At 47.9% G+C, this 26,438-nt stretch overlaps 2 protein-coding genes across 2 annotated transcripts in view; one reads left to right on the top strand and one right to left on the bottom strand.

Annotated features, from left to right (window-relative positions):
• Positions 1-3,747, top strand: part of GNAO1 (G protein subunit alpha o1) — a 176,618-nt gene extending 172,871 nt beyond the window's left edge. The window contains exons 8-9 of the mRNA XM_043898519.1: positions 1,215-1,430; positions 2,457-3,747. Of these exons, the coding sequence (XP_043754454.1) occupies positions 1,215-1,402 (188 nt within the window). The 3' untranslated portion in view covers positions 1,403-1,430; positions 2,457-3,747. The remainder of the gene's footprint in view (positions 1-1,214; positions 1,431-2,456) is intronic.
• Positions 3,748-6,025: 2,278 nt separating this feature from the next.
• AMFR (autocrine motility factor receptor) overlaps positions 6,026-26,438 on the bottom strand; it is a 40,254-nt gene continuing 19,841 nt past the window's right edge. The window contains exons 8-14 of the mRNA XM_043898506.1: positions 26,311-26,421; positions 21,511-21,701; positions 19,669-19,772; positions 13,404-13,538; positions 11,233-11,316; positions 8,492-8,676; positions 6,026-7,653 (exon numbers count right to left, since the gene is read on the bottom strand). Coding sequence (XP_043754441.1) covers positions 7,506-7,653; positions 8,492-8,676; positions 11,233-11,316; positions 13,404-13,538; positions 19,669-19,772; positions 21,511-21,701; positions 26,311-26,421 — 958 coding nt within the window. The 3' untranslated portion in view covers positions 6,026-7,505. The remainder of the gene's footprint in view (positions 7,654-8,491; positions 8,677-11,232; positions 11,317-13,403; positions 13,539-19,668; positions 19,773-21,510; positions 21,702-26,310; positions 26,422-26,438) is intronic.

The following is a 26,438-nucleotide window of genomic DNA, read 5'->3' as shown; positions in this document are numbered from 1 at the left end:
TGACTCAGTGGACGCTGAGAAGGTAGGAACGGGGCACCCTCAGAGTCCCTTCTGGCACTTTTCACCTCGACGGTGCCGTCTTGGCCCCCCCCTGCACGGGAGGACCCTTGGTGGGGTCCTCCCTGGGGCTGTGTCTAGTCCCTGAGCTGCCCCCAACTTAATGGCTTCACTGGTGGCCAGCCAGCGGTGGAGCTGAGGAGGCTTTCTGCTCTGTGGGCTGTCCAGAGCTGGTCTCTGTCCTGACCCCCACCCAGAGGTGTCCCCACCCCTTAGCCTTGATTCCTCACATTTAATTATCTGGCTGCAGACACTTTCCAGTGCCCAAGCCACAGACCCCCCTGTGACTCACATGCAGCCACTGGAGACTAGGGCAGCCGAGGGGGGCAGGGGAGGTGTAGCTGCCCACCCTTAATGTCAGACTGTATCATTTCCCTGCTGGCCAGGTCCTAGGGGCACTGAAGAAAATGGGGCGGCTATACTTGGATGGGCTTTTAGGCAATTCTGGGTTGGTCCATGTTTTTTTTTTTTTACGTTGATTGAAAACTACAGAATAGAGATACGGGGCTTGGGTTGCAGCTGGTGGGCAAACTGTCCTTATGCCATCCACAGATATCCCCACCAGACCCCAGTCAGGATCAAAGGAGCTCCAAGGAATTGGGGGGGGCAGTGGGGCCCCAGTTGGTATTACAATACCACCAGCCCCTCAAACTTCCCACCTGGGGATGGAGGGTACCCATGCCCCCTGTCCTGGCCACTCACTTTAAGCATGGGGACTGTTTAAAGACAGTCCCGGCCCTACTGGTGGAGGAAGCATTCAGGAAAGTGTGGGCATGGCGCCCCGCACGCCCAGAGGCAGCACACCACCCGAAATACCTGCAGCAGGAGCAACAGGACTGGTTTGGACCAGGGCTGAGCGTTGTGAAGGGCGGACCCGCCGGCCTCAGGGTGCTCTTCTAGAAGGCGGAAAGGCTAGCCTGTGGCCACTGTCCGCCCAGGGCCCCTGGGGGGACTGCTTGTGAACACAGAGGGAAAGACCTGGGAAAGCTAGGCGATCGCTCAGCTGTGTGTGGTTTTTAACGTGAGCTGCGACTCTGCCTTGGAGGAGGGCCCCAGGCAGCCTCCTGGAGAAGGTCACGGCCAAGTCTCCAGCCCACCCAGCCCCAAGCCCGCTCTCACCAGGGCCTCCCTCCACCCCCTGCTCTGTCTCTTTACAGGCTCCAACACCTATGAAGATGCCGCCGCCTACATCCAAGCACAATTTGAAAGCAAAAACCGCTCACCCAACAAAGAAATTTATTGTCACATGACTTGTGCCACAGACACGAATAATATCCAGGTGGTATTCGACGCCGTCACCGACATCATCATTGCCAACAACCTCCGGGGCTGCGGCTTGTACTGACCTCTTGTCCTGTATAGCAACCTATTTGGTAATGATTCCAGCACTCACAGAAAAGCTTGCACACATACACACACACCCCCGCCCCCGCCCCCACTAACAAATGCAAGTTGGTAAACAAACTCCAAAAAGGCATAACAAACCTTATATATATAGACAAATATATATTAAAGTTTTTTTAGTCTGTACTAGAAAGAGCTTCAGACAGAACTAACCACCATTCCATTGCTCATCAATTTCCTGGGACAGCACCTGAGCGTGCACTTATGCGCGTACACACACACACACACACACACGCACTGCGATACAAGTCCTGATTTGGGAGTCCATCCTTTTAAGAACAGTCACATGCTTTCACACTCTTGAGACCCATTTCTGTGAGCAGGGGGAGGGCGAGGAAAGCCCTGGCCTCAGTCCAGCCTTTTCTCGGCTTCCACCCACTCAGGCTGCGTGCTCTCGGTTCTGTCCTGCATTTGTGTGAATTCCAAAACTGTTTTCTAAAAAATGGCCAGCACCCCAAATGTCTCCCTGCCCCATACTTTCCAACAAGAGAAAACTTAAGGATGCTTCTCTTTTGGGTGGCGGAGGTTGTTAACTTCAAGAATTTAGAAGAATCATTGCTCCGATCAATCCACTGTCTCCTGAGTTTTCTTTATTCATGTTAACAAGGCAAGAGTCAGAGAAAAGGGAGACTTGGTCTGCTTCCCACCTGCAGCTGAGGGGAGGGGCCGTCACAGAGTCACCTGCAGAGCTGAAGCCGCTCCTCAGGCTCCCCCTCCAAAAGGGTGGGGGAAAGAGAATGTAGAGAAGGGGCAGGAGCAGCCAAGGGGGGAACTGGTCTGCAGACCTGGCCGGGGCAGGGTCCTTGGGGGTAAGGCCTCCCAGGGGGGCCAGGGCAAGGCTTCCCTTGGGTTCCGGATCCCTCTGCAATGCTGCCCCACCCTGCCCCCACCCCCATGTCATTAAACACGCTGAAGGGTTTTTCGGTCGGTTGGTTGGTTGGTGTTCTAAATCAAGGAAAATGGTCCGACTGGACCCCTTGTCTCTCTCTCTACAGACTGCTTCACGGACTCTTTGCTGTTGACGTTGATCTCCTGGTAGCATGACCTTTTGGCCTTTGTAAGACACACAGCCTTTCTGTATCAAGCCCCCTGTCTAACCTACGACCCAGAGTGACTGACGGCTGTGTATTTCTCTAGAATGCTGTAGAATTCGGTTTTAGTTTGAGTCTTTACATTTAGAATTTGAAAGGAAAGGAAGAACATTTCTCATGTGCTTTGTAGCATTTAAAAAAAAAAAAAGAGGATAAAGGAAAACTCACCATCTCATCCATCTTTTTTTTTTTTCCTTTGTGAAATAAACATACACACCTGCAGCCTCGCCCACCCCACCCCACCTGCAGAGGTGCCACCTGTCCACACCCTGGGCGCTGGTTCCCGGGCCTGTGCTCAGGCCCCGCTTTCCCAATGCAGCCTCAGCACCCACAGCACCCCTCCTCCGCCCCGCCCTGAGCCATACGCTCACTCCGGGTTTGTATAGATAAAGCACAGCTCTCTCTGGCCAGTAGCTGCCCCCAAAGGATACAGAACATATACATAAATAGAGCCCAATAGAAAACAGTTTTCCCCTCATTCCCTTCCTAGAGTCCCTTTATCATTTTTTTTTTTAAGTTGTTTTAGGTTTTGGTTTTCTTTTTGTCCTGATAAGCACTATGTATTACACACCAGATCAGCTTTCGTAGTCTCTGGGAACCGGGTTGTGGTTTTTCCTGCTGACATTTCCGCTTCTCCGTCTCAGATGGATGCTCCGTGTGTGTGTGTGTGTGTGTGTGTGCGCGCGCACCCCTCCCTTTCCTTTGTTTCAGTGACCTGTGTTCGCTCTTTCTCATGTGGGGATGTTTGTGCTGCAGATAAAAAACAAAAATTTTTAAATACCACAAGATGGAAAAAAAAAACAAAAAAAATTAAAAAAAAAAAAAGATGGAATGTAATGTTTACATGAAAGCCACAGTTCTCATGATCAGTCCAATGTCATTTCTACTTTGACTAGTATCCAAACCCCAAACCTCTTCACAGTTCACTTTTAAGACAATATTTGCTGAAGAAGACCAGTCACAGCCATTTCAGATAAAGAGACAAAAAGACAAAACACAAAAAATTTAAAATGCAGAAAAAAAAAAAAAAAAAAAACTTGGAAAAAAAAAAAAGGAAAAAAAAAGCCCACGGGTCTTTCTAAGCCTTTCTATTCCCAATCGGTGAGGTTTCTGTGATATCTTACACACTGCCAGTCTACTTCTCTGACTAATGGAAAATTCATGTGTAGCTCAATAAAGAGAATGTTTGTCTGTATTCCTGAGTCTCCCCCTCGGGCTTCATTCTGACAGGAAAGGGAAGGAGGGGCTTGACTGGGCCACAGACCCTGGGAGGCTGGTGCGTAGGGTTGTGAGTGCCGGATTAAGGAGCCTTCATCCCGGACCTTCCCCATGCCTGTGTCAGTGCTGCCATCCAGGAGGAACCGGCTGAGCGCAGCCACCTGGGAGCAGGGTGGGTAGACGAATGGGCCACTCTGGGCGGCAGTGCCCCCTTCCTCCTGGTCCAGCACCTCCTCATTGGAAGGGCAGGTAATCCCGTCTCCTGCTAATACATGATCCTGTGCCCAGGGGCTCCACCACAGCATAACAGGTGATCCCAAGGATGAGGCCGAACTGCCCCAGCCCCCTGCACCCAAAGGCTCCTGTGCACTCACTCAGACGTCTTAAAAAGCCTCCCCGGTTGTACCTGGATGCCGGCAGTCCCCAGCAGGCTGAACACACACGGGACAACTGACACCAGCACAGCCTGGCGCACGGAATTGGCTCTCGATTCCCCTGGGTTGCCACGTTTCTGCTGCAATTAAACTGCAAGTCAGTTGAGACTGGGGACCTGGAGGAAACACAGCTCGGCAAAATCCTTGCGTCATGTCCTTGGATCACTTAGTAGCCAAGCAGTCAAGTGCTCCACCCAGGAGATGGCAGGGGCTGGGTGAGGTCAGTTAAGCGGACTCCTCCACACACCAGCAGCCCGGGAAGGCCTCTCCCTGGCACTGCCAGTGGCCTTTTAAATCTGGTGAGGATGGAGGGGAGGGGCTGACACTGCTGCAGAGATCATGGAGTAACAAGACACTAGTCCCTTTATATTACTAAGAATGGATCCAGGAGCTCCTTAGCCAGGACAAGCCCGCTGGTGAGCCAGCCAGGCCCGGCCCTTCCCCAGGGCTTTTCCCACCAGCTTCCCTCACCCCAACTTATCTGCAGAAGGAGGCGCACCATCTCAGTTGATGGGAAGCCTGCACTCTCAGGACTTGACTGAGAAGCTTGACTTCAGGACACGGGTCTGGGGGCGTGTTACAGATGAAAAGCTGAAGGATGCCATGGTTTCTACACGTGGCATCACCTGAATTTCTCAAAAAAGGAGCCACAGGGTAACAGGGTTCTTGCCTAATTTGTTAGTTCTATAGCTAAGAACAACAGACATTTCTTTGCCCTGTCTTACTTAAAAAGGAATCCAGAAGCATTTTGCTTGGGAAGGGTGCAGGGAAAGACCAATTCAATTATTAGAACAAGAAACGTGGGCGTGGAGCCTATGCAGCATGGTTTCCAGACGCTCCACAAGCGACTCTAATGTGCAGTCAGGTTCAGAACCACTCCTAAGGAAAAGAAGGGGTGAGGAGACGGGAGATGAAGGCGTCCCGAGGCAGGCAGGCTGCGTTGTCCATTGACTAGCTGGGCAGCAGGGCACGCACCTGTGTGTGCGAGGCCCCGCTCCACGGAGCTCTCACCAGAGGACCACACCTGCTGGTCAAAGATCGAAGGGCACACGCTCTACCCAGCTCAAGTGGGAAGCCAGGTCCATGAGGCCACCTGTGCACCCAGAATTCACATCAAAGAACTACAACATCCACAAGGATCATGGATCTCTATGGCACATAAAAGCCTCAAAGTTGGGGGGTGGGGGACAGGGAGGAACCAAACTGGGAACCCAAGATGTCAAAAGAAAATGGAGATTCATTTTTCCAGAAGAGCCCAGAGAGGGCAAGGGCACCTCCACCACCGCTCACAGAGCACCCAAACACCCTCGGTTTACAAACCTGAGCCAGCTGCCTGGCCTCCACAGCGGCGCATGCTGGAGAAGCTGGCACAGCCAAGGGGCTGGGGGCTGGGGGCCACCCCATGGAATTGGGGGGCTGGCCTAGCATCCTGTCCTTGCCTTTAGTCCGTCTCAGATATCGCCAAGAAGTGACAGAAGCCAAGAGACAGTAAGTGTACAGAATCCTTTCCTGTGCAAGTGTAAAATCTAAGGGTGAATTTAGGACTTCTCTTTTGGGGTAATTTTAAAGGCATGTCTCCCCTCTGTGATCACTGTCATATATCTCAGGACCCTCTAAAATTGACTCCAAAACATTCTCTCTTTTCACACATCTGAAACACATGGAATTGGTATCATCTTTATAGGTGCACATCATACACACATACAAAATTGTAAGGCAAAACCCACCAACCAAAACAAGACACACAAAATCAAAACACAATCTAATTTCTGCACTTCTGAAGAAAACTGCCTTAGCTCCAAGCCACACACAACACACTAGGACAGTTTGCTTTTTATTATTGTTGTTGTTGTTTTACAATAAAAACAAATAGCTATGCTCTCAGCAAAACAATTTTAAAAAGAAAAAAAAATCACAGAAATTTACTAACAGCATTTCAAGATAAGGCTTTTGAAAGATTTATTGAAATAAATTATCTCAGACTAAACACGTACTTATCGCTCTATTTTCAGTTACTTCTCAATATCCTAAAAACTTCGTTATGTAAAATACATTTAACTTTGCCAATTTTAGGTAATACTGGATTCTTCCCAAAAGGACTACCATAAAACTATGTTTTCAAACATTAAAAAAAAAACACCTTAATCCAGTAGGACATAAAACTGAACTACGTAAGCTATGATTGCGTGTTTCAAACCCTTCAAGTGAAATTTGTCAAGGATTTGAAAAAGTTCAGACCTGGGTCTGCTCCAAGGCAGGTGGACACAACACCTTACCTTTTAACCAACACAGCTATGAAAATGAAGGGTTCCAGGGAAGAAAGATACAAAAGGTATCATTTATTTCTTCAGTGAAGCCCTCCAAGAAATACTCTCCCATCCCCCAAAGACCAAACCCACAGCCTTTGGCATTGCCTAATTGACTTTACCAAGGAATTAAAACCACAAACCAAAGCTTGCTGCTTAACCCTGTCAGTGCTGACCTTCCCCATGTCTGGGGGCAGGTGGGCAGGGAACAATGAAATACAGAGAGGAGAGGATGGACACGCAGGGTGTACTCGTAGATGGAGGAGCACCAGCATTAACGGAAGTAAAGCCAGCTCTGGACAGGGGGCTCGGAAAGTCCTGGATGTCCTGGGACACAACTGTCAGCTCCTCACACCACATCCCTGGGCTTTCCCCTGCTCTGCTCCAGGTATCGAACCAAACATGGTTTTTCCATGATGCCCAGCCAGCCCAGGGTCCAGAAGCCCGCAGCTCGGGCCTCCCTCTGTAACATTTTGAATGCCTCCTCACTAAGAACAGCAGCTGGACAGCAGAAATTACCCAGTGGTGTGGAGTCAGGCTCTGGCTGTCCAACTCCACGCTGCTGTGTATGGATCCCCCTGCCTCCAACTCCCATCTGCTGCACACACACTTCCTGCCACGTTTGGAGCTAAAGACACCGGCATCTGTTATGACTTCTGCATAAGGCAGTCAGGGACACTGCCTGCTTCAGGGTCTTTGGTTGCCCACTTCCTCTTGATCCTCCCCACCCCTCCAAAGTCCAGTCAATGCAGAAGAGATCATGCCTAGAGTTAAAATGTGCAGTGTTTCTAAAGGGAAGAGAAATGTCACATAGAAAGTATTACAAAAAAGGATTAAATCTGTCAGCTGTCCAAACACTATTAAGACCACATGCTTTATACAGCGGCGATGCAGTCAAGCCCACTTCTTCACACAGCGGGCACAGCTGGGGACAGGCCTCTTCAGCGGGCCGGGCACGCGGCTCGGCGGAGGCAGCCGAGGAAGGCGAGGAAGCGCTAGGAGGTCTGCTGCTTCTGAAGTCTTCGCTCGGCCGCAGCGGCCAGCATCCTTCGACGCAGGGTCACAGGGTCAGAGGTCGTCCCTTCTGAGGGGAGGCAGCTCTCCGAGGCCGAGTCATCTTCAGAACTTCTGTTCAAGAAACGCCTACCAAAAACCAAAGGTGCGAGTGAGGGACCTGGGGAGCCCTGGAAGACAGGCACACAGAAACACACCACATGCTCCCGCAATCCCCCCTTCCCCGGCACGGCCATCAAGCTGTCACTCAGCACCACCCCATAAACAAGACACCCCTCCCTGAACGGGGGGCGGGAGGTCTCTGCAGCGGAGGCTGCTCAGCCCCTCACTCTCCTCCGCCCCCCGCCCCCCACTAACACACACAGCGTGAAGTCCCGACTCACCAGGCTGGCGCTGGGCACTGAACCCACCCACGGGAACAGAACACCAGCCCTGTCGCCAAATGTTTAACCACCGAGTGAGTGCCTGCCAAGTCAGGGAAACATTCTCCCTCTGGCTGCCCCCACCGGGGCTGGGGCTTGCGGGGACATGGCCCGCGCTCCAAGGCTGGCCGTGCACAGAGTGGCCAAGACGGAGGACTCGGGAGCTGGGCAGCAGGCTGGCATGAGGCCCTCGAGGCTTTGGTTTCTTCAGCTTTAAGTCTGTTTAATGGGTATAATCACCGTGCTCCCTCTTAGAGTGAAGAGAATGAGAGAAGAGCTAACATAAAGGGTCTAGAACACGCTGGCATGGAAGTGCTAACCACAGGAGTGTAGGTGAAAGTGCCCACTGGGGACGCTGGCAGCACTGGCCAGAGGTTATCGGGTGGCCCAGTATTACCAGATCCTCTGGTTTTTCAACAGAGATTTGAAATTGGAAATTGTAAGTGACAGGTGCTAGTTCTCCAGTGCGGGCATCTATGGCAAGGGCTTTCAGACCCCGGGACTGGCTGGGAGGTGCCGCCCAATGGCACTGCAGGCCCGCTCACCTCCGCGCCTGCTGCAGGAGGTCATCCTTGCGTTGCACAAGCATGCGCTGCCTCTCGTCCGCAGACTTGGAGAAGCGGCTGCCCCGGGCCTCGAAGTCTTCCCCCTCACTGGGCTCCGCCTCCAGCTCGCTGAAGTCCAGTGCCTCCTCCAGCCGAGGACTGAGGTCCAGCGGCACCCGCTCGGTCTGGACACAGGAAGCAAGGGGTTGCTGTGAGCAGTCCGGTTCCCCACTTGACTGGAGCCCCTTGTGATGCTCTTCTAGACCCCAAAGGAGAGAGGCTGCCAGGCAGGGACCGACAAACACATGTCAGCAGACAAGGGTTCCTGATGGGCAGGGCCTGACTCACCACGGCATGTTCAACATTGGGGAGTCAGTGAAGGATTACCATATGGAAAACAGAAGCACCTCGAAACTGTACTCTCGGAAGACACACAAGTTAACTACTAATTTGCATTCTGGGAATTTTCTGTTCACCACTACTTACAGCTCTAAAATTTCAACAAGTCTTATCACATGTACTGCACAAATTTTATACCCTCACTTGACTCTGAGAACAGCTACCCTTAAGAAGGGTAAATTCTTAGTATCTTTTTTAAAACTGACATGAGATCCTATCCGTGAGTCACAGGATGTAATAATGGGACTCTCTCCATTACAGCAGCCGTGAAGGCCAAGACAATGCCCAAGGTCCTCCATAGGCTCGGTTAGGGGTCATCGGTGTTGCTCGCACTCCCAGACCCAGGCTGGCCAGCACCAGCCCAAGGCAAAGGCAGAGTTGAGGAGCAAGCGGCTGAGAGGCCTATTTTTAAGTTTCTGGTGGGAGCACTTCTTCAGCTTCTCAGCTGAGCAAGGAGTAACTTCAAGAGAATCCTGGGGCCTGACTTACATGCCCTAGACGTTGGGGGACATGGGGGCCAGTGATGACTAACACACAGCTGAGAAACCTGACAGGAAGAAACTGGCTTGTAGCAGATTTAAAAAGGCTTTGACGGGAGCAACTTCAACCTCCACCAACTGTAAGGCACTGCTGTGTGTGCTCTGGGGAGGAGACATGGGTCCTACAGGAGGGTCCAGCCCGAGGCTGCTGAAAGACGGCCCAAGAGGACCACTGCGAGGGGTGAGGGGAGCCCCATCAAGTAAGGGCTGGTTGTTGAAAGACAGCCCAAGTTCAAAGGAAGAATACTCAAGGTTTCTGGTGCTAGACAGGACAGAAAGAACTCTAAAATAACAGCTGTAACACACATGTGTATGTGTGTATGTGTACACAGATGTGTGCGTGTGCACACACACACACCCCCTGGGGTCACATGGCCCATCCTAACCCTCTCTCCTCCTGAGTCTGATCCTAGAGGAGTTGGGAAGAAGAGCCAGTGAGTGGAGGTGGAGGCAGAGATGGAGGGAAGGGCATGGAAGCCCACCCTCAGGCCCTCACAGGCCTCCAAGCCTAATCCATGCAGGCCTGAGCCTGGGCAGAGGAAAGGCCTCGAATTAATGGGCAGAGCTGATCTACTGACTGGGCTAAATTGAGGTGTTTATTAAGTGACTGTTTTCCAAGAACTTATTATTTCCTGAGAACAGCCAAAAGTGTTATATAGCAAGCTTCCTTGTGAAACAAGTACTTTCCTTTCACTACATTAAAAAAAAAAAAAAAAGCCAGAAACCTTCAGGCTCACTCTAAAAAGCAAGCTGGGAAATCAAGACAGAAATTGAATATGCTGTACCCACAAGGACACCCAGTAAGCCCAGCATCTAAATCAGAGCTAAGCCAGCTACAAAAACTGGAAAAGCAATGATCCCCTTCTTCAGAATCCAGATACTATTTTACCAATACTGCACAACCCAGTTGCAGATTCGGATATGAACATGTTAACTCGGCAACAGATCTGAAGAAGTCTTAGGAGTTTTTAGTGTTTCCTGTTTGCAGGGAAAGACCCGTGAGGTGAAAGCAGCCGCTTCCAAACAGCCCTGACCCCCACTGAAGGGAAGCCGCTGCCGTCCTTGGACCCCATCCCTGTGTGGGGAACCCCACACATCTCTCACACACAAGGAAACGCAAAGACAGGGTTGCTTGGGGGTTTTCAGTCCCTTAAGAAAGTTTCCAGCAAGCACGATCATCGAAAAGCAACTGGGAATTACAGAAAACGGATGTGAACTGGCACCCCAGGCTGTGGGGTGAAGAGCTCGGGGTGGAGGTACCTCTGCCCTGGACCCCGGACAGGGGAGCTGTTTTCGGTTGGGGGCAGTCACCCAAGGTCACCCAGAGTGGTTATCTAGACAGATTTGGTTCCCAAGATAACCACGCTTCCCCCCACCCTGGGGGTCTCCTCTTTGTGAAATGTGTGGAAGTTCCTGCAAATGCTGAGCTCAACAAGAGAGGTGTGGGGGAGAATAACCTGATGAGCCCCTGGAGCCCCTGGAGAGTGGGGCCCATGTGGTCACCCCGAGTCCCGGGCCCAGCCCCACCGCACCCTTCCTGGTGCTACACTCAAATTCACGGTGGCAGGCCGGGCCAGGAGAGCATGGCCCCTTTCTCCTCCAGGTGCTGAGGACAGTCCCCAGGGAGTGGGCTGCCGGCCACACCCGGGCACAGTGAGGCTTGTTAGCCCCACACGCTGAGACAGGACTGGCATACGGGCTGCTCACTACTCGAGCGCTCAGTCACGCCAGCATCAGAGGTGGACGACGACCGCCGCCAGGCGCCCCACCCCACTCCTCCACGCTCTAGGGCACAGGCCTTACCTGAACAGAAGCTTCTCCGTCCTCCTGCTCGCCGTTTGGCCTTTCCACGGGGCTGTTCAATGCGGGCCTGATGCTCTCTGACCGCTGGAAGAGACACCACAGCACAATGCAGAGCCGCTCCGAACTCAAGGAACCGGTACAGGGGGCCCGGGGGTGGGGGGAGGAGCTACCGCCCCGACAGGCTGAGTTCAGCCAACCCCCGGCATCCAAGACACGAGGATGCTAGCTTAATGACCGACAAAGGAGTCTGAGGCCTAAGTCCGAGCGTCATCAGTGTTAATTTCCCTTTCAGTAGTAATAACTGTACCACGGCAAGCAGGACAGACAGCACACTGTGGAAAAGCCCTGACGCGGCCATCTCATCCACCTCCTCGGCGTCCTATGAACTAGGTGCCGCTGTTCTCACGCTCAGCCAGGCTGAGACCCTGGCCGACACGGCAGACACCCCGGGACCCTGTCCTCGTCCCTGCAAGTCTCTCCCCTAGGTGCTGGCTGGCTGGTTTCTGTATTTCATTGCCCGAGGACTGACTCTGGCTGTGTGAGGGAACTCTGCGCTCCTCAGAGGAAGCCCTCTGCCAACAACTGATGGGAAATGGCGTATAAACACCCTGGCTCCTCTTCCCTCAGGAGGCACGTGAATTCTACACTGGATCCTAGAAGCCTCCAGTGGCCTCGAGCTCTAGACACCCATGATGGTGACCTGTTGGACAAGTCCTTAACCCACCTCACCGTCCCACCTGCTGCCCGTGTTTCCTAGACTCCTTCCCATAGTTCCCGGAAAATGTAAGTCACTCAGTCATGTCCAACTTTGCAATCCCATGGACTACAGTCCGCCAGGCTCCTACGTCTATGGAATTCTCCAGGCAAGAATACTGGGGCGGGTAGCCATTGCCTTCTCCAGGGGATCTTCCCAAGCCAGGGATGGAACCCGGGTCTCCTGCACTGCAGGCAGATTCTTTACCATTTGAGCCACCGGGGAAGTACCGCATGGTTCCCAGAACACTTCTCAAATTAACTACTGGCATCCAAATCCTTCTCAGAGTCTGCTCCCAGAGCCACAGCCAGTTCCTACAGGTAAGGACCACAGAGCCACCTCTGATACCTCAACTCCTTTGAGTACCAATTCCAGGCTCATTCCCTCTTCAAAGATTCTCACATTTCAAGATTTTTACTAACAGCTTTCCATGTTTTGGCATATCAAAACCGAGTAATTTCTTGGTATATGATAGCCTGCATGTGGCTCAGTCACTTAGTTGTGTCTGACTCTTTGTGACCCTATGGACTGTAGTCCGCCAGGCTCCTCTGGCCATGGGATTCTCTAGGCAAGAATACTGGAGTGGGTTGCTGTTTCCTTCTCCAGGGGATCTTCCTTACCCAGGGATCCAACCCACATCTCCTGCATTGGCAGGTGGATTCTTTACCACTGAGCCACTTGGGAAGCTCTTATGATACTCTAATCACATATTCATTCCTTGGTTCTGCCAGAAGGCTTGTCTTTAAAATGTCAATACTTCTTGTACCCCATCAAGGAGGTTTTATGATGGGCCCGGAGACAGGACCTTTTTTAAAAAAGTCAAAAATACAAGCCTCACACAGAGAGAAACTATACCCAGTGGAAAGTCACACTAATGTGCAAAGACAGCTGAGGACAAAAGGTGCTGTCTCCCATGGCCAGGGTTGGCAAACTGCAGCCTATAGGATAAGTTCCTCCAACGGTTTCTGTAAATAAAGTTTTACTGGAACACAGTCATGTACATTCATTTTCATGTTGTCCACAGCTACTTCAGCACTGCAGCATGGAATTAAGAAGCTACAACAGATAATGCATGGCTTGCAAGGCCTAAAATACTTCAATCTGCCTTTTATAGAAAAAGACTGCCAATCCTTGTCAAAAAGTGAACTGATACTATGACCTCCTGGACTGGTGAGGGCAGACTGGTTTGGGGGATACATCTGCATAAAAAATCAGCCAAATATCTGTGTCCTTGCCTTCAGCCAAGCCTCCTGGATGAGCCTGTTCTCAATCATAATTTGGTAGGTTAGGGAATTCACAGAAACCCTTCGTCAAATCATAAATGACACTCAGCGGTTAAGTAACTAGAAAGTTAACTTAGCAGACGAAACCTTGGTGAGGACAGAACTCCCCTGCCGTGCCTGGACCCTCAGTTTACCTGTGTGGGAAAAGGCACTTGCATCCGTCCTTCCAGAATGTTGTCTGTTGTTATTTCAACCGAGCGCGTCAGCTGCAGGTCTTGTAGTACCAGGTGGTATGGCACCTGGGGAAACATCTCTTGGATCTGATGAGCCTGCAGGGAGACAAAGAGGCCACGGAAGTCGTCACTCTCAACAGTTACTCCCTGAGGTCACGGGGTGAGGCAGGCTCTGGGCACTGAACTCGGTGACCTGCCGTGAAAACACAAGGATGGGGGCCACCGCCATGCTGTAGGTCACCGTCACACTCAGTAGTTCTCCACAAGGCCAAAGGGAAACCTTGGTGACGGCATCAACTCCAAATAAAAAAAGCATAGAAATACGATCCTGAGGCAGACTGAATTAGAATATTCTAGCTTTAAAAAGTATTCATTTTATTCATCAATCCTGGGTTTTGGCACCAAAAAAATAAATAAATAAATAAGCTCAGTAGCAGGTATACAAACATATTCTCCTTAAAGTTATATATTCCTAGAAGGAACAACAGATGAAATTCAAATGTGTTACGTGAATATTCCACTCAAAAGGCTATGTACTATAAAACGGTGACAATGTTAGCTGCTCAGTCATGTCTGACTCTTTGCGACCCCACAGAGTCTAGCCTGTCAGGCTCCTCTTTTCCTGGGATTCTCCAGGCAAGAATACTGGAATGGGTTGCCATTCCCTTCTCCAGGGGATCTTCCCAACCCAGGGATCGAACCTGGGTCTCCCACATTGCAGGCAGATTCTTTATAGTCTAAGGATTCCATTTATGTGACATTCCAGAATAAGCAAAATTATAAGGGTAGAAAATTGATAGGTGGTTCCGAGAGGCAGGGGGTGGAAGCAGAAGTGATTGCAAAGGGCACAACGGAATCTGAGGGGAGGGGGAACGGAGCTGCCCTGTGTTTTCATTATGGTGCCGGTTACACTACTGAATGGGTCTGACAAAACTCATAGAGATGGTTACTAAAAACACTGAACTTACTGTAGGTAAGTTACACTTTGGCCGGGGGGGCGGGGTGGGGGGAGATTCTAAAGAATGTAATTGCTAATACTGCTCCAGAGCTGAAGTTCTCAAACTGTACTCTAGAAACGTCACGGAGGCCATCAGGGCTCTAGGTGGTCAAATGTACAGAGGGGAGCAGGCAGAGAGCTCGCACGCCACCATCTGTACTTTCATACGAGCAGCTCCAGATTTTTTTCTCATGCATGTATATTTATTTTACAAATACTTATATTCAGGGTTTTATATGTGGAAAAAGTCCCAATAATCAAAAGAAAAAATGAGGAGGAAAAATATAACTGCTTTGGGGGCACAAGAAAGTCTACTGCTGGAAGAGGACTATGTTGTGATAACTGTTGAAAGAGGGGCAATGTGTCTCAACATCAGACCGAGAGAGGAAAGACCAGGGTGAAACCTGCTTAAAGCTTTGCTTGGGGTCATTGTTAGGGCAGAGAGGGAAAGACAAGTGTGTAGCACAGAAGGACCTGGTGCTCTGCTGTCCTGGGATCCCTGTGTTGTTTCTATGAACATGAGCTGATCATCTTTCAAAACCCAGGTCAAGTCAAAGCTAACTGGGCAACGGTCCACAACAACCTGGATAATCAAATAACATTCTTCTCTATTCATAAACAGTTCCCCCTTCGTTTCCCAAATAAAGCAAGTCCAAAGCATTTCTCCCAGAAAATCCAGCAAATTATATAGTAGATCTTTATAAAAAATATATTGTGCCAGTAAATTAGTTGTGCTAAAAACAGGCTATTCCAATCCACTGTGGATGGGGAGGAAGAACACCAGGACCTGTCTGTTTAGAATTCTAAATGCATCAATTCCAAGGTAATTCTCATTCCTGGGAGGTTTATGCACCCACGGATTCTGACTTTTTTAAGGGGGCAGGTGAGGTGATCGGCCTGAAGAGCTTCAACAGCTGACTGAGCCTAAAGTACCCACGCAGAGCATCGGGGCGGCCACATTCCCAGGCCATCTGCCCTCACGACATCTCTCTCTCTCTCTCTCTCTCTGCTGATGACCTGGCTGAGTGCTTCACTGAGACAGCAGAAGCCAGCAGGAAGCCTGGTCTTTTTTTTTTTAATGGTCAAAATCATATACGATCACCCATCTTATCCATTTTAAGTATACAGCAGTGTTAACTACACACACACTGCTGTGCAAGACATCCCCAGAATACCTTCATCTTGGCAAAACCACAACACCCACGGAACAGCAGCTCCCCACTCCCCCTTCCCCAGGCAGCCATTCTACTTCCTGTTTCTAAGAGTCTGAGTAATTTAGATACCTCATGTGAGTGGAATCACACAGTAACTAGCTGATTTCACTTAGCACAATATCCTCAAAGTTTTTTGGTTGGCTGAATCATACTCCCATTGTGTGAACAGACCATGTTCATAATCCATTCATTGCTTATGGACAAGTAGGCTGCTTCTACCTAAATGGTTACTATTAGCCATGCCTTTTTAAAAAACTGTATATCAAAATGACACGCCTGCAGCCATGTCCATCCCTCCCCTAACCAAGGTGACTGCGTCTCTCCCGGCTCTGGCGCCCAGCCCACCCTCCACCTCCAGAACTGCGCCTTCAGTTAACTTTGTTCTGTACCATTAATCTCTCCCCTTCTAGTGATCACTCCTATCTGCATACCAAGCATGCGTCAGAATCTCTTTAAAAAGACTCTTGGGTACAGAAAAGAACGAAAAGCAGGGTCTCAAAGAGATATTTGTACACCCATATTCATAGTCCCATTACTCACGATAGCTAAAACATGGAAGCAACTCAAGTGTCCACTGACAGATGAACGGATGAGCCAAATGTGGTCTATCCATACAAGGGGATATTTACTTAGCCTTAAGAAGGAAGGAAACTCTGACACATCACAGCTGAACCTTGAGGACATTAAGCTTAGTAAAATAAGCCAGTCACACACAGAAAAAAATTTATGATTCTGCTTACATGAGGTCCCTAAAGTAGTCAAATTCATAGAGAAAGAAAGGAGAATGGTGGTTGCCAGAGGCTAGGAAGGAGGGAACGGGGAGTTACTGCTTATTGGGTTTGGGGCTTCAGTTTTGCAAGATGATGAGTTCTGGAAATGGATGGTGGTAAGAGTTGCATAAAAACATGAATATACTTAATATCATTGAACTGTACACTTAAAAATGGTTAAGTGTACAGTATGTGACTCACTGGAAAAGACTCTGATGTTGGGAAAGATTCAGGGCATGAGAAGGGGGCAACAGAGGATGAGACGGTGGGATGGCATCACTGACTCAATGGATATGAGTTTGAGCAAACTCCAAGAGATAGTGAAGAACAGGGAAGCCCAGTGTGCTGCAGTTCATGGGGTTGCAAAGAGTCGGACACGAATGAGCAGCTGCACAACAAACAACAAAAAATAGGGGAAAAAAAAGATGACCCATGGAGAAAAGAAAAAGAATATATACTTAGCACTCGCTTCTATGTGTATGTCAACACTGTGGAAGTTCACAACACAGAAAAAACTAATCAAAATTATTATTCCGTGAGAGGAGGGAGTCTGGGCAGATGGAGGCAAGGACAGGAGTGTGACTTCACCAGATACTCTCTATAGGTTTTGTTTTTTTGATTTTGGGATTGTTTTTGGTCATGGCTCAAAGCATGTGGGATCTTGTTTCACTGCCCAGGGATGGAACCTATGCCCCTTGCAGAGGAAATGGAAGCATGGAGTCTTAACTGCTGAACCACCAGAGAAATTCCCTACAGGTTCTGAAATTTGTGGATCAATGGCCTGCTCAAAAATCTTAAAAAAAAAAAAGAAAATCAACAAAAACTCCTCTGATGGCACACCCCTATTAAGCTACCACCTTACTTCTTTGCGCCATCTTGTAACATACTGCCAGCTACTGACTGTCTTCAGCTCCCACTCAATTTCCAATCCAACAATCTAGCATTCAACCCCTCAAGCCACGGAAACGGCTTGTTCCTCTTCAGCTGATAACCACCTCCACTCTGCCACACTCAAGATGCACTTCTCTGACTTCATCTGCTAAGAATTACCACACATCTGACCTGCCTCTTCTCCTGGGGTTTCCTTCCCTCTCAATCATGGCTCCTCTCTCTCTGCCAGACCTCAGTCCTGAGCCCTCTTCTCTTCGTGAGCCACCTTCTTTCCCCTGAAGAGATCCAGTCCCCTACGACTTAAAGCTCCCAAATGTCTCTCTCCAGCTGGATCTCTTTCTTGAAGTCTGCAACTGTCTGCATGACACCTCTACTTGGCTGCCTCATGGACACCCTAACATCCCCGGCCAAACAGAGGGCCGAGGTCCTGTCCTCCATCTGTTCCTCCCTCAGTCCTGCCCATCTCAATACCTGGTACCAGTGTCTGCTCAGCTGCTTAACTGAAAACCAACACTCCGCTCACCCTACTACCCTACATCCAAACCAAAAGCACCGTCAAGTCCTATCAGTTCATCTTCAAAAAGCCTTCAGTCTGCCATTTCCTTTCACCTTTATTACCAACACCCTGGTCCAAGCCGCCATCCTTTTTTGCCTGAACTATTGCAACAGCTTCCTAACTGGTCTTGCTGGTTCCATTTCCTCCCCTGTAAATGTCATTCTCTCACAAGTAAATTATTCTCTGCTAACGGTCCTGTCAGTCACAGTCACCTTGGGGAGGAAAAAAAAAAAAGCCCCACATGGCCCACTAACACTTTCATTACAGAATCCAAACTGGACCGTGGCCTACACATCCCCATGTGACCTGCTCTGCAACCTTGATTATATCCCAGTCTTGGTTTTGACTCACACGCTCCAACCACAATCACTTCCCTTAGTTTCCAGAACATTCTCACCTCATGGCCATTGCACCTACTGTTTCCACTACCTCCTCTTCACCCTTCCTGTCTCAGCTTGAATATCACCTCTTGAGTCTTCTCTGAGTGTCTCCTCTAGAACAGTCTACTCACCACTCCACATCACCCGCCCTACAGCCTCCAGAGCCCTCGTCCCCACTGGAATGACCTCGTCTGCTTGTGTTCACAGTCGGTCTCCCTCTCTCCCCCCACAAAGAATTCACACTTCTCGAGAGGACACCTGTCCACCCTGTTGACACTCCAGGTGCTACGCAATTTGTTGACACAGCACAGAGCCCGTCTTGGGAACAGGCTTTCACTACACATTTGTTGAATAAATACACTAAGATAAATTAATGGACAAACAAATGAACCAATGACTTTCTAAAGTACTGGCCAGGCCTGCCCATGTCAACCAGAGGCCCTATTCAGGCAGGAATAACACAGTTTACATTTTTAAGACTCTTGCATTTATCATCATAATGAACACTACATTTCAACAGTGGCGAGTCAGTGACGATCAGATGACAAAGCTTTAGAAAATACACAGAATCTTGAAGTATTTGGACAATATCCTTGAATGAGCCAAGAGTATGCCTCAACATCTCACGGTGTATGTGTTTATGTGTATAAACACACACACTTACGTCCACAGCCATATATGTATGTATAAGGGTGCGTGTGAATGTATACTCAGTTATTTATTTTGGGGAGGGAGGAGATGGGAGTCAAAATAACACACTTGGTAGGCCTACTACAATTTTTAACAAAAATCACATCATTCATTCAAGTCAGTAACTCCCCAAATACTTTTGGTAAAAATCAAGAGAAGCCCCAAGACTAGTGAAGATCACGAGAGTGACCCTAGTAGTGCTCAGAAAAGGTTACATTATCTGCCACATCAGTAAAATGAAAGCTCCTGTCCAAGCCAGTTTCATTTTTTTTTCTTGGTAATTATTTAAATTTTGTTTTAAAGTTTTTACAATGTTATGTTGGTTTCTGCCATACAACCATGCAAATCAGCCATAGTTATACACACACCCTCCTTCCCTAGCTGCCTTCCGCTCCTCCCATCCCACCTCTCCGGTCATCACAGAGCGCCACACGGGGCTCCCCATGCTGCACAGAAACTTCTCACCCGCTCTCCACCTTACACCTCCCAGTGTACACATGTTGGTGCTACTTTCCCCGTTCGTCCCACTCTCCCCCCTACATCTGTGCTTCCATTCCCTCCCTGCACAGGAATTGAAGTGATCCCGATGAGTAAGATGTCCCTGAAAACCCTGTCGTTTTGCCAGAGCAGAGTGAGTCCCGCTGGGTCACGCACACGGCACACGCTCTCCACCTTCTCCTTCCCTCCTGATTAATAAGCTCCTTCTGAAAGCAGCGAGCACTCCTTACCATTGCATTGAGCTGGGAGTTGCTTGCCTGCGTAATGCCTAGAATGTTGGTGGTGTGCATCACTTCAACTGAGAAGCTCGGCAGCCAACTCGCGATCCGGGACCCTGAAACAAACGAGAATCGAGCGCAGGTTTGAGAGGCCTCCCTCCTCATGTTAGCTACCACGTGAGTGTCACTACTAGCCAGGGATTCCTTTACACCAGGCCTCTGACCAAGTGTCAATCCTCACTAAAACCCCACCTGCGTTTATTATTATTATTCCTGTTTTACTCTTCTCAGGGATTTGACTCCAGTGCTCCTATTGGTCCCCAAGGCACTCAGAAGTTAGGTAACTTGTCCAAGATCCAGCGTTTAGTTACAGTGGCCAGGACCTGAAGCCACACAGTCAGGTTCCAGGACACTTCTCTGCTGGGCTGGCCCGCGCTCCAGTGGCCTTGGACCCACACACACGCCATCCCTCCACAGCCCGCACAGTCAGGAAGGTGTTCGGGCTGCAAAGCTGCTACAGGAGCTGACCTTTCACTCTTCTCTTCACACTACTCATAAACACTACTCACCTGGAGACATTTTCATGAAGTAGTTTCTACTTAATAATCTGGTTTAAAGACTTTATTTTTCTCATTCAAAATGCTTCTCCAACAGCACTACAACATAGGCTGTCGGACTAAGGGTACCAAGAAGCCTGCCGCTGCTGCCATGGCCCTAAGGAAGGGGGTCCTAGGCTACGTGATCATGGGCATCGGCACTAAAACAGCCCCACGTCAAGCCACACATTTAAGGAGGATTTTCCTCTCCTTCACAAAGGAGCACTGAGGCCAGCAATGTAAAACAAGCTCAAGGGCCACTCAAAAGTCTTGCCTGGACAGTTTGTGCCCAAGAAAAAACTGGATACCTATTTCATGTACTTACTAAAGAGAAATAAAGTTGCCTTTATCAATTTGGACTATGTTTTCAGTAATAATTCATAAGAAATAGCTTACATAGCAAGAACCTATGTCCAAGATCTGCTTGTCTATTTCAGAAGTCTGATGAGGAAGAGGCCTTAATTAGCAGTCACAGAGCAGCCCCTCTACACCTGCTCAGCCAGCCAGGCGGTCACCATCCCCTCTTCTCAGAGACGGACTGTGCTCCTCTGGTCCTTCCTATCAGGGATTTCAACGTGTTGCCACTCCTGCTGTGTCCCACCGTTGGAAACTCAAATCAGAGACAAGAAGAGCATTCCTCCTAAACAAATAGTCTAGGGATACCTACTTTAGAGTAGGAAATATGAACTCAGCATTTAGTGGTATTGAAACTGATGAAAATCAGCAATGGCCCAATGTAATATGAATTAAGGGATGATAAATCAGTTCCTGACATGGTACCCATGATTTTAGAATTTTAAGTGTGGTTTTATCATGAATACAACTCTTTCCAACATTCTGGAAGGCTGAACATTCATATCTCATGGACTAAGCAAGAGGGTTCCAGCTCTGATTCTCCTTCTAGTACTCACTGGAACGACTATTCAGTGACCCTTCATTATATGCTTAAGTGTTATACCAATGTAATAAATTGTTAGCAACAGTTAACTATTAAAGTGATTAAGCTCGCTCCTGCAGGCATGGCTGATTCAACTGTAACTACTTTCACCTCCCTGCACCCCCTTCCTCCCCCAATTCACATAGAACCTAGCAAAGTGCCTGGTATAGACTAACTCCTCAGTGTTATCCACACTTACTGAACATTGTCAGTTCAAGCTGAAATTATTAAACTAGCCCATCCAGGACAAGTTATAATGAAAACAGTTCCCCTAAGAGGAGAACACCCTGCGGGTGGTTTTAGAGGTTGAAACCAACTAACCGTCGAAGTGGAAGAAGTGATTGTGTTGGTTTAAGCGAGGTCTGCCTTCGGCTGCCGCCACAGGAACCAAATTCTCATCCAGGTTCTCTCCTGGATGGTCTTCCCGGACACGATTATTGTCAGCAATGTTAAGAGACATCCTGCATGTGGGGCAGGAGGTGTCTTGCTCTAGCCAGGAACGAAGACAGGAGCTACCAAAAGTCCAAAATAAGATATTCTTAGCATATTTTGTGAGAATTCACCAGAAGTACTCTGAATGTATCAGTGAGTTGTAATTTTACTTTCTATTCACCATTAGCAAGATTTAAACGTTGAGAAACACTTGCTGACACTACCTCTCGCCCTGCTTCACCCTGTACTTCTGGTGCATCCTGCCCTGAACATCAATTTGTTAATATATACGGTCATCTACAAGTTCCCAGGCATGACCCTTTTTCAGTAAGACTTCCTCATACAGCTCACCATTTTCCTCTCCAGCTCAATCTGACTAACTTCCAATCCAACACCCTTGCCTCACAAGTCTTTGAATCCTCTATTCCAACGATCTGTTCTCTCACTCTACTTTAGCTACCCACTAATATGGTCATAACCTTGGCCTTCTCATCAAAATCATGACTTCAAAGCTCTTATTCTCCAGCTTACTATCTCTCTGCCAGAACAGTGTATGACAGTAATGTTCCAAAATAATGAATGTGGAAATTCAATGCTATCAAATTTAGAAATAATAAAGTACCTATAATTCCTGTTTGTGATCATGCAACTATTAGCCAAATAAATGATAGTTTTAAAAGTTCACATCCCTTTAACCAACACCCTTAAATCACACTTCTAGTTACACCAGCCTTGTGTGGGGCTCCAAAAGTACGTAAAATCCTTGCCTTCCAATAACGCTACAGGTGACACACTTTTCATAAGCAAATCTAATTTTACTTCATACTTCCAGCTCAAATGGATCAGTGACCTAAATGTAAGGGATAAAACCATAAAACTATTAGAAAAAAACTATCATGAACTCAGATTTGGCAATGGATTCTTAGATCTGACACTCAAAATATGAGCTACAAAAAGAAAGAATGGGTAAATTGGATTTAATTAGAAACTTGAAAGGTATACATCAGAGAATATTACCAAGAAAATGAGAAGACAAGCTACCAAATGGGAGAAGGTATTTGCAAATCATATATCTGATAAGGGTTTAGTATTCAGAATACATGAAGAACTCTTACAACTCATCAACAGAAAGAATAACAACCCAAATAAAATAGGATAATCTGACTTCAACAGACATTCTCCAAAGAATGCACAAATGCACCAACAAGCATGTGAAGCGATGATCAGCATCACCGGTTAATAAAGAGATGAAATGCAAATCAAACCACAGTGAGCAACCACTGTATCATCTAAGTGGTTTGTCATTTAAGATGGCTATTATCTAATGTGAAATGTAAACAGGTATACTAGCTATAGAAAACAGTATGATAGTTCCTCAAAAACAGAATTATCACATGATCCAGCGATTCCACCTCTGGGTATATACCCTAAAGAACTGAAAGCAGGGTCTTGAAAAGAAATCTGTACCCCCATGTTTGCAGCAGCATTAATCATGATAACCTGAGAAGGCAGAAACCACCTAAATGTCTGTTGACAGACGAATGGATAAACACAATGTGATACATACACACAATGGAATATTTTTCAGCTTTAGAAAGGAATGAAATTCCGACACGTTACAACATGGATGAACCTTGAAGACATTACGCTAAGTGAAAAAAGCCAGACATAAAAGGACAAATATTGTGCGATGTGCTATTGTGTGAGAGCTGAGGAAATAGAAAGGTAGTTGCCAAGGACTGAGGAAGAAGGGGAGACTATGGAGTTATTGTTTGATGAGTATAGCATGTCAGTCTGGGAAGATGAAAATGTTTTGGAGATGGATGGTGGTAAAGATTGCCCGACAATGTGAATGTACTCAATGTCACTGAACTGGTACACTTAAAAATGGTTAAATGGTAAAATTTATGTTATGTAAACATTTTCGAGGGTTCCCCTGGTGGCTCAGACAGTAAAGTATCTGCCTGCAATGCAAGAGACCTGGGTTCAATCTCTAGGTCAGGAAGATCCCCTGGAGAAGGGAATGGCCACCCACTCCAGGATTCTCACCTGGAGAATTCCATGGACAGAGGAGCCTAGTGGGCTACAGTCTATGAGGTCACAAAGAGTTGGACACAACTGAGTGACTAACACTTTTCACTTCATACATTTTTTTACCACAACAAAAACATCACGTTTGAGAACTATCATTAAAAAAAAAAATCCACCATAATGAGATAACACTTCCTACCAACTAAAGTGGCTATAATAATAAAAAACAGAAAACAGTAAATATTGTTGAGGATCTGAAGAAACTGGAACCCTCATATGTTGCTGATAGGATGTAAAATGGTGCAGCTGCTGTGGGAAAATCTGGTGGCTCTTCAAGAAGTTAAACATAGAATTACCCTATGACTCAGCAACTTCACTCCTAAGTATACACTGAAAAGAATTAAAAACATGTACTCCAACAGATATAGATATCTGTTCACAAACGTTTATATTAATAGCAGCATCATTTGGAATAGCTAAAAAGTGGAAGAATGGAGGGTCCATCAACGGAAGAATGGATAAACAGATTGTTCAATTATTATAAAAAATGTTTAACTCAGTCATAGCAAGGAATGACATCCTGAAATATGCTACAACTTGGATGACTTTGAAAATTTTATGCGTAGTAAAAGAAGGCAGTCACAAGAAGTCACATATTGTATGATCCCTTTCATATGGCAGACCCACAGAGACAGGGAGCGGATTGCCGGCTGCTAGGTAACGTGGAGAGAAGGAATGGGGAGTGACTTACTGTGACGGACATGTGGGGCTATTCTGGGTGATGAACAAGTTTTGAAACGACAGGAGTGGTGCTGTACCACACTGGGAATGCACCAAAGGCCACTGAACTGCACACTTTAGGATGGCTGATTGTATACTGTATGAATTTTGCCTCATTTAAAAAAATTAAATCCTAAAATGAATCTAACCAAATGCTTGAAAACATTTCTGCTGGAGTGAAATATACTCTTTTGAGTTATTCTTCCAAACTTTCTCCAAGCTCCGTAGGAACTATCTGAAAGTTTTTGAGAAATGCGTGTCTCTGGTCTTCCAACCTCATCACTCAGCACCACCATCCATCCAGTCGCTCAGCAGCAAAACTAGGAGAATCCTCGACACCTCACGTTCCTCACTCTCTCACAGCCGGTCAGCAGCATGCGCCTCCTACTCTTCTTACGCCTGTCCTTACACCTTGCCCCTCTCCTCTCCTCTCCCACTGCTCTGCCCACACGCCTCTCGGCGCCCATCCTAACCCCTGCAGCCCTTACTAACCAGCCTCCCTGATCTCTCCCGGCTGCACTTCTGATCCCGAACCCCTGCTTTAAAACCTTCCACGGCCCTCCGTTCCCTGCAAGGTGACTCAGGCCTGTGTCTTCTGCCTCAGCAAACACCACTCCACCCTCTGACATCCTGAACTCCTGCCACACAGGCTCTCTTTCATTCCTTGGATACACCACACTCCCTTCTGCTTCAGTAACGTTCCCTCTGTCTCAAAGGCTCTTCCACCTGATCCCTTCTTATGATGCCTTCACGCCTACTCACTGTCAGGAGTCACCTTCTCCAGGTGTCAGATTCCTTTGTTACAAGCTCTCAAGGACCATATTCCTTTTCTTTAGAGCACTTGTCTCAATTTATCCTTACATGCTCATAAACACTCCTGCTTAATTCATGTCTGTCTCCTCCATTAGGCTGAACACTTTGTGAAACAAAGACCACCTCTGTCATTTTAACATTATTTCCCAGAAGCCAATTCAGCAGCCAGCACATTAAAAAAAAAAAAAAAACAATAAATTTGTTGAGTTACTGATACTCCATCTCCAAAGTCTTTCTAATATTAAAAAGGAGAAGAAAAACTATTTGGGAATACAAAATAAAGAAAGGAAGATTAAAGATGTAAAGATTATAACTTTCTCAATATGGAAGACTGACCATAGATACAAAAGGTCAAGAGATACCTCAAGGTCTATCAACATGAAAAACATCCAATCTACAAACAGAATGGTTTAGGATTTAGGTTGAACAGACACAGTCCGTATGAGAGCTCTAAAACTGAATAACATTAGGAGGTGAGGACTGCAACAGCGAGAGACAAGGACTCGCAGGGGACAGAAGAGCCTGCACTGCACACAGATCTAGTCCAGCCGTGGAGGTTCTGTAATCCCTGATGACAAAGTCACAGTTCTGGGCTGTGTACTGTCTCTGGTCTGATCCCCATCCCATCACACTGCCCTGGTGTGTGTTTCTATGCTGCTTCTGGGCATGCATGAAATGCACAAATAAACATTCTCACCCCAATAAAGGTGAAAAAAGGGAATAAGCTGTTGGAAAACAAGGATTCCTCCACCCCTTTGTTTTAAGTCTTAGTGGCCTATGTGTTATACCTCAGAGTTTACAGAGAAGGAATGTGAAGACAGCTAACACATCCAGAAATTGAGATGGCAAACTGTGAGTGGGGAACAATCCTGCCATGTAGGGAAGAGGCTGAGAAATAAGGCAGACGCTCCCAGGCCCCCCACCCCACTCAGTACCAGCACCATGGCCAGTCTGAGGGAACGCGCCCACTCTTCAGCTAAGGTTGGTCTTAAGCTCTGGCACAAGAAGCATCCTTGTGGCCTGGACAGAACACCAGTCCCACATGGCCCCCTGCAAAGCTCCTACTTGTGGAAAAGATGTCCACAGGGCAGTTTCCTCGCAGCCTGCATGGAGTCCCAGCAGATGGCACAGTCATCGTTATTGACAGCCAGCTCCTCTGGAGTTGCCACTGCAAACCTAGGAGAAAAGAAATC

Source organism: Cervus elaphus, chromosome 4 (assembly GCF_910594005.1).
Source record: "Cervus elaphus chromosome 4, mCerEla1.1, whole genome shotgun sequence".
Lineage (NCBI taxonomy): Eukaryota > Metazoa > Chordata > Mammalia > Artiodactyla > Cervidae > Cervus > Cervus elaphus.
The sequence above is the reverse complement of the archived record's forward strand: the minus strand, read 5'-3'. Positions and strand labels throughout refer to the sequence as shown.